Source organism: Diachasma alloeum, unplaced genomic scaffold, assembly GCF_001412515.2.
Source record: "Diachasma alloeum isolate Michigan unplaced genomic scaffold, Dall2.0 Dall_scaffold_00787, whole genome shotgun sequence".
NCBI lineage: Eukaryota > Metazoa > Arthropoda > Insecta > Hymenoptera > Braconidae > Diachasma > Diachasma alloeum.
The window spans coordinates 5,101-17,998 of NW_021680917.1; the positions used below are offsets into that span (position 1 = coordinate 5,101).

The following is a 12,898-nucleotide window of genomic DNA, read 5'->3' on the forward strand; positions in this document are numbered from 1 at the left end:
ATTATTATTATTATTATTATTATTATTATCATTACTCATCTTTTTTTGTCAGATAGATTGAAATATTTGAACAATTATTAAAAGTAAGAGATACATTTGACAGGGGATTTTTGAGGAGGTTCATTACATTCAAGTTCTCTTTGTTGTTGATATTGGAATTTGTTGAAGTTGATGAGTCTTCATTAGTTCTTTTATTTTGATCATTGTTGAGTTTGCAGTTTGTGACGGTTGTGGGGTGGTGATGAGATACTTTTTGATTTTTTATATTGTTGAGATTATGTTTATTAATTCTTCATACTAATAAAAAAATAATGAAAAATCAACAAACATTACTCATATTTTCTTCAGGGTGGGGGGGGGGGGGAGAACAATCGCGCAAAAAAAATTATTCTCTAATATTTAGAAAAAATACTCATTTTCTTTTTTCTTTCAAAGTTGGNGGGCTTCACCCCCCCCAACCCGGGCCCCCTGGACTCCCCCCCGCAACACCCGTGCCCACTCACCACCCCCACAGACGCACTGATGACATAAAATGCATTACACAACTTGTGAGGTAAGTCGGTTTTACACGGCGATTTTACTTCGCCGCACTCGCGTGTAAAATCCGACTTACCTCACTTGTTGTGTAAAATACCATTTCGTAGGCTCAAGAAGCTAATGTCTCTGAATCGTCGTTAGAGGACATCGGGTACTTGTTGAGAAAATTGTGGAGATTCCCGAAGGGTTTTCAGGTTTTTCGATACGACTCTCCAAGAGCAATCGAAAATTCATCTGGCGCTTCTGAAATTCCGGATTCCATACCACGCCCTGAGGTATCTGCTCGACAGATACATATGACATAAAAGATGGATATTCATCGGCTGAACTTCTCTATCATAGAGATCGTAGACTTCACATCAAAGATAGAGATTCATTGACTGAACTTCACTACCGTAGAGGGGTTCATCATCCCCACGCATATTGAGGATTGATTGGAATAAGGAATTACTTCTGTCAACGTGAACGAAATTTTTCATGATGGAGATTCTTATGGTTTGCCTTTTCTACCAACATTCACACTCTCGACTGAATGAATTTTACTGACGTTTAATCATCTTCCGAAATCACCTCAGACTTTTGCACTTTAGCTGCTCGTTCAAAGTTGTCTCCAGACACTCCTTTTCTATTTTGCCCGTTTCACGGAGATCGATGTCATCGATGTCATCAAGGCAAGGTCTAGGTTAGGGGGGGGGGGGAGGAAGGAAGACATCCTGTTCACTGCCCTGTTCCATTGAAATTTATTCTTTAACTACTACTTTTCAGTTTTATCAAATTTTTCAATATTCTGCGAGGTGGTGGAGCTCGGGATCGTTCCATTTTGACCAGTTATGTTTAAGTTCCATGATGAATTTCTGATGGCCTCACGAGTTCCATAATTTCTATTTAGATCTTCTGGAATACTCAACTGATGGTTGCGAATCTCAGTAAAATTCTTCTTTTTATATTTTCTTTTGAGATATTTCCAGGAATGTTTAAGACACTTTCTTGGAAATTTTCTTCTCCAAATAAATGTTTTCTGCTCCAGCTCTCCGATTCGAATGTACGAAAAAACAGCCGAAGGAAAAAATAGCCGATGTGTAGTAACACGCGTCGTGTGTGGTAAGCGACAAAATAACCGTTTATTTTCGGTCATTTTTTCCGCCTACGGTCTACGGATTATGGTCTTCAGGTATATCAGGTCGATAGGCAGGTCGCAGTCCGTCTCAGAGTGGAGCACGAATATTTCTCGTGCCTGGAGGTGAAAACACATATTTTGTTGCACTCGATGACACATACAAAAAAAAAGATAGCGACCGTGGCAGAGGTGCCAATGGTCACCGGTATGCCTGATCTCTGCACAAGGAAAACTCAGGCACGATCCGCTTTATCCTGTCTATTGTGTAACACATATTTTTTCTAGTCAATTTCGTTCATGTGATAGATTTTTCAATGACGTTATGTCCATCCCACATTCCGCCTCGGTATTACACCCCAGAGTCGATCCCCCTTATAGGGGCCCTCGCCCAATCTGCTCCCGCCCCCCCCCCTATCCTGAAGAACGTAAAAAAAGCACATAATTATGACTCATCACTTTCAGCTATTATCATCAGTTTTCTTTTCTCCACCCTTGAAATTTAATTTCTCAATTTCAATTTCTAGGGACGACTTTACACGCAAAAAACATTTATGGCACATCGTATTTTTAAATCATCCCCTATTTTCATCCCCTCACCCCTAACTTAAAGATGGATCGAGCACGATTTTTTTCTGTTCGCGCACTATTTTACGCATAAAAAACACATCATTTTGACCCGAAAAAATATGCCATTTTTTGACATTGTTCCGCTAACTTTAGGGGGGTGATGGCTTATATATATATGTCTGAAAATGAATAATTAGTGCGAAAAAATTACTTGTTCGTTCGTTTGCCCTGCAGAAGCTTAAAATGGTAAAAATCGTCCAGGGACTCCAATTTTTGAGTTACAGAGTTTTTTTTTCTCAAAATTTGCGGAAAATGTGTGCAATAATAATTACGAATTAGTTTTTTGAAATCAAACTCCTACACAACTAATTTCGTTATTTTTTGAATAAAAAATTGCAACCAGCGCGAGAAATATTTCTGAAAGAATCGAGAATATTCTTTTAATATTTTAAGAATCATTTTTTTTCTATTTTACATGAATGGCGCAAATTTTTATATTAAACAAAACGAAATTAGCTGTGTAGGAGTCGAATTTCAAAAAACTAATTCATAATTGTTATTGTACGCATTTTTTCAAAAATTTTGAAATAAAAAAGCAGCTCAAAAATTGGAGGTCCTGGACTATTTTCAACATGTCAATTTTTTTGCACTAATTATTCGTTTTTAGACATATAGGGGAGAGTGGGGCAAAATGAAACTGAAAAAAACGAGTGTTTGACGCAATTCAAACAAAAAATAGTATGTTTCGTCATTAGGCCGAAAACAACTTTCTAGCTCATATGATTGCAACCCTCGTTTTCGGCTCGAGCTGCAAACTCATATTTGCCAGAATACTTGTTTTCACCCTAATGACGAAACATACTATTTAGGTCGTATGTCAAATGATTTTTTTTTCCATTCCGGCCGTAGCGTTCGTAAAGCGCTGCCTTACCGCCGGAATGACGAAAAAATTTTTTTATCAATTTTTTTTTATTCTGGGGAGTACTAATGAAAATAATAATTTTCCATTCAGTAGAATGGAAAATTATGGAGAATTTCTGATGGGCGAAGATTTTGTTAACGGATTATTCAATTGAAATTCAGCATCATCCCGGTGGCTTGGGGCAGTGGGTAAGTTCGTTGCCTCACATGCGAAAGGTTCCGAGTTCAAATCCCGGCCGGGTAGAATGGTGCGATCTAACCATTTAAAGTCTTGATCAAGATTGCAGTATACCCTAACCGGGTTGAAGCGATGTAAAAATAACGATAAAAAAAAATTCAGCATCGCATTTTCCTTTTTCCCCTCTGGGCCTCCCTCAGGGCCTTGCTCGGGACTTTGGATTTTGCTATTTTATTCTCTTTTTAATTAATCCATTGACTAAATCTTCGCCCGTCAAAACTTTTCAATAATGTTCCATTCTACTCAATGGAAAATAATTATTCTCATCATTACAAGAATAAAAACAATGGACAAAAAAATATTTAATAAAAAAAATTTTTTTTCTTCAATTGCGTCAAACAGTCGTTTTTTTTACTGTTTCATTTTGACCCACTCTCCCCTACATAGTTCTCGCCACAAAAGAAGGATCGTGGCTGGGTACCCCCACACTCTCGAATTTAGCTACGACTTGACGTCCCCCATCACTCAGATCCAAATTCCTTCTTTCCTGGCGGCGACTATAATCGATCTTCAATGCATGAGAAATCTCACTCCAATATCCCACAACTTTTAAAACTCATAGTCGTCTCTCCTTAATAGATTCTCAAATCGGAATATTTTTGATAAAGTTGGAAGTGTGTATTCTACTCTACTCTCTCCTATTAAAACTTTGAGTTCAATTATGAACGTAAATCTCATTTCAGAATTCGCAACCATCATCAAAGATTCAGTGGGGGGTACCAGTAAAATAGTCGAGTTAGCAGCAGTAGAAGACGATCCCCAGAGAAGGAGACCCGACATAAGTCGAGCGAAAAAATTTCTCAATTGGGAACCAAAAGTTTCTCTGACTGAGGGTCTCAAGAAGACGATAGCCTACTTTGAAAAAGAATTGAAAAAAACAAAACATTCACAGAGAGACGTCGTGAGAATTCCATACGTTAATGATCATGACATTGTAGAACAATTATGATTCATTCGAAAAAGATTTAAAAAAATGATAAAAGCGCGAAGAGACGTGGGAAAATAGTGCCAAAAAGACTAACATGTTATTAATTACGTCATTCTGATGTGTGTTTTATGAGTGAAAACATTTAGCAATGTCCATTCTCATTTTAATTGTACTCACTGTAAATAGTATAACTGGCAAAATAGATTGTATGTTATATGCTAAATATGAAAATTGTTCCGGATTTTATCTAAAGAGTTGATTGGTGGTAATCTGTGAAGCGTGTGGGCAGTATGACAGGGCGCGCGTGGTCGTGGTCTCTCTCAGTGAGTGTAATCGTACCATCCGGGATGGTTTTGACACTAGAATTTTCGAAATTCATCGTGGAAAGTATTGAGTCAATTTAAGTTTTATTCATACATTTTTTCTTTATTCTAAGATCGAGGGGGATCCTGAAGATCTTTTTTCACCTGAATCTTTCGAGGTTCAGATAAGGGGTGGAGGAATTTGGTTGAATTTGATACAGTAGAAATGATGAAAATATCAAAGATCCATCAATATAGCGCAAGACATTTTCAACAGTTGAATGACTATTTCACGTGTTGCGTACGTTTAGCGTTGCATCCATTGTGGCATCACTCTAACACTGATATTCTTTGAGATCATTCTTTGAACTCAATTATAAACTATGTTGAATTTCAATAATCGTGAAGTTAATCAGCCATTAAAGAATCGTAAAAAATTCATCTGTTACATTTTACAACTTTACTAATGTATACATAAAGCTTGCGAAATGGCTATTGAATCTCCAATCTTCCATATCCATTCTTCCTACAATTCCTCTTTCTTCATCTATTGTTCTAGCAATTCCTCCTTTTTTTCTCCTCATTCGCATGAAAAATCTATGAGTTTGCACAATACGTAAGTCCGCTGAGGTCAAGAGAAATATCTATAGCCGTTTGACACACTTGCATTATCCCTTCTTCTTTAATTACCCTCAACTTATTAAAATTCTGTCATTTTACGTAAGTTTTCATATTTCTCATTCAATCTAATTTACTACCAAAAAGTTTCGTTCGAAATTTTATTCGTTTTATCCTGTGCAACGATAAGGCCATTTATACTTTGCGGGTCCATTGTCCCCACGGGAGAATTTTCCCCAGGGCAAAACTACCATCGATTCCTTATCTGAAGCTATGAAAGACTTCCCTTCTCTCCATTCACTACAATTGATACATGCCAACGAAACTTTGACACTGACACTCCTTTTCGCCAGAATCTAAACGGAATGATAAATGTTTATATGATGAAATAAAAATCTCTGCCTCTGTTATCGTCTGTCTGGGAATAATTGCAGGTATTGAATTGAGAAAAAGCGTTTATTTGTAAAGTCGTCTAGAATGGGCAGATGTTTCCAGCTGAGTCTTTTGAAAGGTGGAGGAGCGAGAGAGACAGAAGGGAAGGCGCAAGCGGCGCAGTTCTCTGGAAGTTGAGTGTTCAGTTTTCTGTTCTCGCTCTACTCTGTCTTCAGTTTAGTAGCGACCGCTGGCGAGGTCGCTTTGCAGCGGTCCATTTGCGTTTTCATTTAGCTTTAGCAACTGTGATCTCTTCCAGGTATATAGTCGATATATATTGTAGTAGAATATATAGTGCGGCACGCTCATCCACGTGTCTCCTTAAATCGAATACAATTGGTAGAGGGACGTATTTAAAACTTCATTTCATACCAATAAACTCCAGATAAAAAGATTTTTCCAACTACTGAGAATAACTTATTTCTTTATATGCAGATGTAAGGTATTTTCCAATCTGCATTTTTACAGGGATTTGGTTTATGTGAGAGTGAATTGAGTGTAATTGACAAATCATTTTTTCTAAGGATATTATCACCTTTTCAGTCACAAAGATAGAAAAAATTGACAAGTGAGTAAATAAATTATCTTCTGTATCCATCATTTCAATAATGAATAATTTTACATTCAAATATATATGTATATATATAATCGATATCGGCCGGACAATCGGCTTGTGTATTTCGTTTTATTCCATGTGTATGTATACAAATAGTACTTGTATTCTTGCACTTTTTTTTGTTTCATTTGAAATCGGCGGTTGACAACAAGTGCAACTGAAAAACCGATTGAATAACCGATGAAACATCCGCACTGTTTTGTATATCGCTCGCTTAAAATGAATCTCATACATTCAACTGCGTTTTATATAAAAGCGGGTACGGTGCCAGGCTACCGTGGCATTTCCAGGACACACATCGTTTCGTTTCATCGATTTTTCATGTGCGCTCTCTGGTCCCCCCGCAACGATAAACCGTGCCAACGTAATCTCAGCCCATAAATCAGATTTCATTATCTTCGTTTCTATTATCATTGAATCAGCGAAAATGAAATTCGAATGAGGGCCAATGTTTTCGCTACTTGGTTAATGATTAAAAGAGACTTCTTGCACTGTTTTTATTGCAATTATTATTGCAATATCAAAGCCATAATCACAGAGGTTTGAATAGATCACGTGTCACTCGAAAGAAACTCTCTTGGGAATAATGACGTTACTCAAATGCCACGAAAAAAATTACTTAAACCTTGAACATTAGTCGTTAATCGTTAAGAGTATATCGATCGTTGATCTTGACAATTGGAGTTTTTGTTCGGCATTTTGTTTCAATAAATAAAATAAATATATTTAGGGTAGAATAAGGCACATGGAATGCAGGTTGTGATGCCCCGTGAGAGACATTGCGCGCTTCGCAGCCGGCCTTCTCTTTTACCTTCTTTTCATTCTCCACGTTAGTTCATCTTGGCGCGTCGACCGGTTCGTCCATCTCTCTTTATCAGTTCTCCCTTGTAAGACGTCTCTTTACCTGTTATATTCTTATTTTTTTCCTTTTTTAAAGTTAATGATTTTTTTCAAATTTTTTATTTTCTCAGCCACATGTATCGCTGTATGTGCAACTTCTCTTCACACGTTTGAGTGGCTTTTTATGCAAGGATTTATTTGCATTGTTTATTTTTCATTGACCAGTTTGCAGATGGTACTTTTCTTTTAGGCATTTACATTTGCATTCAACTCTTTCTATAAACGTTTTGCTCCATTTTTTTACTACACTGAATTTGAGGGAACAGATGTCGGGAATTTATTGTTAAATTGAGAATTAAGGGAATTTCTTGGCTGCGAATTTTTTTTGTGCCCAGGATTGAGTAATGGTGACTAAAGGATTGGTGATGATATGATGATGTGAACCGGAGAAATTTAGAGCAGACAACTGCCCGAAGGCGAGTGCAAGAGAAAACCGAAGATGCGGCTGCTCGAAGCAGTTTGGCTTCTTTCACTCTTTGTGATCACATATGGTAGACGCGACGATTCATCGAACGATGATGTTTTTGTTGGTCAACGGCATCGTGGTTACAAGGGAAATTACAATAATCAGCAGCAAGCTAACTCACCGTATTTGCCGACCTATCAGCCGACAGCGCGGGAACGCAAACCCAATATTGTGTTGATTCTCACCGATGATCAGGATGTTGAACTTGGTATAGCTACCATTATTAAAAAATACCTTTAGACGTCGAACCAGAATTTAGGAAATGTTAATTTTTTAATTCACCATGTTATTGACCAACTTGAATCATCTTAAATGCATGCATTCGAATGAAAAAACCAGGGATAATGGAATTATCAAATGGAGAGGATTGTTTTCCATTCGACAATAATTCATCTTATTCGAAAACTAGTTAGATTGGATGATTCATTTAGGCCAAATCGTTTTTTAAGATAATTTCCGTGTATTTGTGAGACGATTGGTTCCCATTAAATTCTGAAATGAGAAGAAAGAATTTCGTGATGTAGTGTTAACACATAAAAAATAAAAATTTTAATCTCTTGGCGAATAGGAAATTGGATCATTAATGATTAAGGGGATACGTCGGTGAAATTTAAGTCTTCACTGGGCCTTGGGACCCATTGAACAGTTTGTGATATAGTATGACGAAATATGTGTAACCACGAAAAACTTCATTTTGTCCTTTTTGTGCCTTCAAAATGCTCCTTGTGTCGTAGTTTTCATACGATTTTAGGTTTTTTTTTAAATGTTCGTTACACTCCAAAGAATAAAGTTAAGCATCCGTTTTATTTTATTGGCAATAGATGATGAATAAATGAATTTTGAATTTCATAAATTTTACTCTACTCTAGAGACGCGAAAAATTTATGAAATTTAAAATTCATTTATTTAGGATCTATTGTGAATAAAGTAAACCGGGTGCTTTATTCTTTGGAGTGTAACGAACGTTAAAAAAAAAGCTAAAATCGTATGAAAACTACAGCGCAAGGAGCATTTTGAAGGTAAAAACAGGAAAAAATGAAGTTTTTCGTGGTTATACGGGGTAAAATCGATCGGGTCTGCAATTTCCCCTAGTTATTCCCATATTCTGTTATATATCACAAACTGTTCAATGGGTCCCAAGGCCCAGTGAAGACTTAAATTCCTCTCATGTATCCCCTTAAACGAGGAAATGAACAAATTTCACGTCAGCAGTTTTTTGATCCATAAAAAAGCCTCAATTTTCTTCCGAGATCCAAAAATATTCCAAAAATATTAAAATTGGCTAAAGGGTTGTCCGGTGGCTTGGCGCAGTGGGTAAGTTCGTTGCCTCACATGCGAAAGGTTCCGAGTTCAAATCCCGGCCGGGTAGAATGGTGCGATTTAACCATTTAAAGTCTTTGATGATGATCATCGCAGTATACTCTAACCGGGTCGAAGCGATGTAAAATAACGATTAAAAAAAACAACTAAAGGGCTTGACTTAAGAAAATCTTATCGGCAAAGACAATTTCCAACAATTGATATTTCAATAATGTGGCAAAAAAAACGTCTCAGATAATTCTGAAAATGAAATTTTCCTGTTTATCCAAAACAGGGATCGCCATCAATATTAAATTTCTGTAATATTACAAGAATTTGCCCCTCACATTAATGAAGGTTTAAAATTTGCTGATCAAATTTTTACAAATATAATATTAATAATCTGATTTTTTCGAATAATGATAAATTAAAAATTTGATAATATGAAACTGTAAATTTACCACTAAATGGATAATTCAAATTCCTTAAAAGGGAATTTTCGATTACACAAGTAATCGTCCATATTCCTACCTCAATTATTGATTGTTAAAATAGTTAAAAATTTGAATATTTGAATTGATGTAAACAAAAGTAAGTAATCAAAAAATTTAAGAGTGATGTTAACTAATTGAGGACTACAATATTTAACGATAATTAAATATTATGGATTTGGCTATCCTTGATCCAGGACACTACCCAAAAACTCTAACTTATCAATATCCACCCTTGTGATCGAGGATCATGGAGTTACGTCTATTTTAACAGGTTCGCTCAACTTCATGCCGAATACCCTGCGCCGAATACGAGACGAGGGTGCTGAACTCCGTCACGCCTACGTAACAACACCAATGTGCTGCCCAAGCAGAAGTTCACTCCTCACAGGTCGTTACGTACATAATCACGAGGTATTCACCAACAATGACAACTGTAGTAGTCCACAATGGCAGCGAGACCACGAACCTCATTCGTTTGCAACTTATCTCAGTAACGCTGGATATCGTACAGGTTCATAAAGAAGTTTTATCTGTGTATTCAATGCTTCCCTCTTTTTTTTTTTTTCATCATCTCTTTCATGAAATTTTTTTTCCTCACTGCTTGTCAAGCCTCTTGAACCGGCGCCAGGGGCACTTTTATATCAAGGCGTCAAAAGTCGTGCTTTTTCCAAGTAGTTAAGCGAGACAAATTGAGGAATAATGAGAGCACTCTTAAGTCTGTAAATTGGCTAGAGGGAGATGGCGAAGAAAAAGGAGAGAGGAACGTGATAAAAATTTATTCAGGGCAGACACATTTCAGATGCAGCTCGTTATATGTCTCGTTACTTTGTCTTTATTAGAGAAAAGAAACTTTCGGAACCAAGTCATGGAGAATATTTTGTTTCCCTTGGAACGCCTTTACAAGAAAATGGTATTTTCCTCTGTAAAGTTGTGCAAACTTCAACTAGTTGCAAATTAATTTTTATATTTTCTTTGAAATTTTTCAACAAGAAAAGTTTTCTTTTTTATAAGCGATCTTTCCTTGTGTGAAAACGGCATGTTCTCATTATTCCTGTATTATTTCGCATATTTTGTTCTTCTGCCTGTATTATTTTAGAATGAAAAGTTTTTTTTCTGTACATTAGGATACTTCGGTAAATACCTCAACAAGTATAATGGCTCATACATACCACCCGGTTGGCGTGAATGGGGTGGCTTAATAATGAATTCGAGATACTACAACTACAGTGTCAATATGAATGGTAAAAAGATAAAGCACGGCTTTGAATACAGTAAGGATTATTACCCGGATCTGATAGCGAATGACAGCGTTGCATTTTTACGCCAGAGTAAGCACAATTTTGCTCGTAAACCGGTGATGCTGGTTGCGAGTTTCCCAGCGCCTCATGGTCCGGAAGACTCTGCACCCCAATTCTCCAATCTTTTCTTCAACGTTACAACGCATCAGTGAGTCNCCCCCCCCCCCCATTCCGCTCTCTCCTCGTATCTGTTTATTCTACTTCATTTTTTTGTTGATTTTCATACATAACAGTCGACTCATCTTTGCATGAAAAATGGCGAAAGGAGGGAGATCTCCCTGCTATTCTTTCGTCGTAATAAAAAAAAGAGAAACATCCTGACAGTAGGTAGACAAAGAGTGGACTTGTCTGACACGTCTTGTACAGTCATATGATGGAGAGCACTAGAATTCTCACGTCAAAAGCTAGATAAAAAAAAATTATTCTTCACGCCACCGCAGTCTAGACCCAGGGCTTTTGTCTGAGTTTCTTTATTCTTTTTATCAGCCCCTCCCCCCCTCTCTCTCTCTCCTTCTCTCTTTCTCCCCTCATCATGTTTCAATTGAGATCAGTCAATCAATGAGTCAACTTTTTTTGTTACGCAGTACCCCAGCTTATGATTATGCGCCTAATCCGGATAAACAGTGGATTCTTCAGGTCACGCAGAAAATGCAGCCCATTCATAAGCAATTTACTGATTTGTTGATGACGAAGAGATTACAGACCTTACAGAGTGTTGACAGTGCTGTGGAACGGGTGTGTTGATGATTTTTTCTACAATTCTATTCGGCGAAAAGAATAAGAAAATACCGTTGAATATTTCTGACTGTGATTTACAATGAAAAACACTTGTGATTCCAGCCAAGTCTCCTAATTTTCATATTCCAGTCCGAACATTCAAGGTAAATTGTAGGGGAAGGTGGAGCAAAGCGGAGCGATGGTCATCGACTCAAAAACCGAGTATTAATATGTCAAGTTCATCACAAATGTTCCACTTTGTCCCCTCTCCCCTATAGAAAATACAAAATTTTCCTCCAATTTCGTCACTTCATGGAACAATTTTTGGGCAGGGAATTGAATATGTGCTCATAGTCTCGGTGCCAGTAGAATTTAAATGTTGAAGTGTTAAATGTGAAATAAGTCAATTTCCTTTGATTTCGATCACAGAATGTACATAGCAAAATTGTTGTACATATATATTTAGTATTGTCAATTGGAGTTACAAAATATGTCCCCCATTGGAAATTTTCTAATCTATACCTTGAATTTAAAAATATTGATCTGAAACTCCCTGTAAAATTGGCTAATTTTATCTCATAGTTATTCGTTTAGAATATTATAGGTACGTATTAAACTATTTAGAGTGCGCTCTCATTTTCCTAGTTATTCGGACTTTTATTATCTTGAAGAATTTAGTATAAATTTTCAATGTCCCAGAGAGTAGTTCCATTTTATTATCTATTTCCTAAGCGAATCTAAACATCCACAAAATTCTGAATCACGTGAGGTCCTAGTTAGAAATTTTCTATAGGAAGTATGGATATTTTGTTCAGGAGTAAAGTGGTAGATCCTCACAAGCTGATGTTTTTCATCCCTCAAAGTATTGACTCATCTTAATGCCATGAGCAATTTTAGTAGGAAATCTCATAGAAGATTTCTTGTTTGAAATTTTTTTTAGTTGCAAGTAAGGTCTTTTGAAATTCTTCCCTAAAATCACACGTCAAAAATTAATCCATATTTAATAAGATGTGAAATATCGACTTCTTGTGTTCTATTTTACTTACACTTCGAAATTGAATTCAATGGGGAATTTATCATTTCATAATTTTCAGATTTATCAAGAGCTCAAGGATCTTGGGGAATTGGACAATACCTACATAATCTATACATCAGACCATGGATACCATCTTGGCCAGTTTGGCTTGATCAAAGGAAAAAGCTTCCCATTCGAGTTTGATGTACGAATACCATGTCTTATGCGAGGTCCTGGGATCGCTCCTGGTTCAGTGTAAGTTTTAATGGAATTGTTAATAAAAAAAATAGTAAAAAAAATGCTTCGTTTCAATGGATGCATGGGTTTCGATGCACGAGCGTGACTTCCTCGTCGGGGTCTGGTAGTTAAATTTAGCCAAATTAATTTGCCAGCTGCGTCGTCAGTGAGAGGAGAGAAGGGGGGGGGGGGGGGG

At 36.8% G+C, this 12,898-nt stretch overlaps 2 protein-coding genes across 7 annotated transcripts in view; both read left to right on the top strand.

Annotated features, from left to right (window-relative positions):
- LOC107044742 (UDP-glucuronic acid decarboxylase 1) overlaps positions 1–5,638 on the top strand; it is a gene marked incomplete at its 5' end in the record, with an annotated part of 10,670 nt that extends 5,032 nt beyond the window's left edge. Inside the window, 1 exon segment of the mRNA XM_015266760.1 lies at positions 4,064–5,638. Within this exon segment, the coding sequence (XP_015122246.1) occupies positions 4,064–4,329 (266 nt within the window).
- An 83-nt stretch (positions 5,639–5,721) lies between these two features.
- The window catches only part of LOC107044739 (extracellular sulfatase SULF-1 homolog), a 15,561-nt gene continuing 8,384 nt past the window's right edge, over positions 5,722–12,898 (top strand). For 2 of the 6 annotated variants that reach the window (XM_015266751.1, XM_015266756.1), the window contains exons 1-6: positions 5,722–6,228; positions 7,512–7,850; positions 9,707–9,946; positions 10,560–10,881; positions 11,318–11,468; positions 12,545–12,720. In XM_015266751.1, coding sequence (XP_015122237.1) covers positions 7,616–7,850; positions 9,707–9,946; positions 10,560–10,881; positions 11,318–11,468; positions 12,545–12,720 — 1,124 coding nt within the window. In that variant the 5' untranslated portion in view covers positions 5,722–6,228; positions 7,512–7,615. Of the gene's footprint in view, positions 6,229–6,884; positions 7,164–7,511; positions 7,851–9,706; positions 9,947–10,559; positions 10,882–11,317; positions 11,469–12,544; positions 12,721–12,898 lie in introns of those variants that run through there. The other 4 variants (XM_015266752.1, XM_015266753.1, XM_015266754.1 and 1 more) reach the window with 4 other exon arrangements.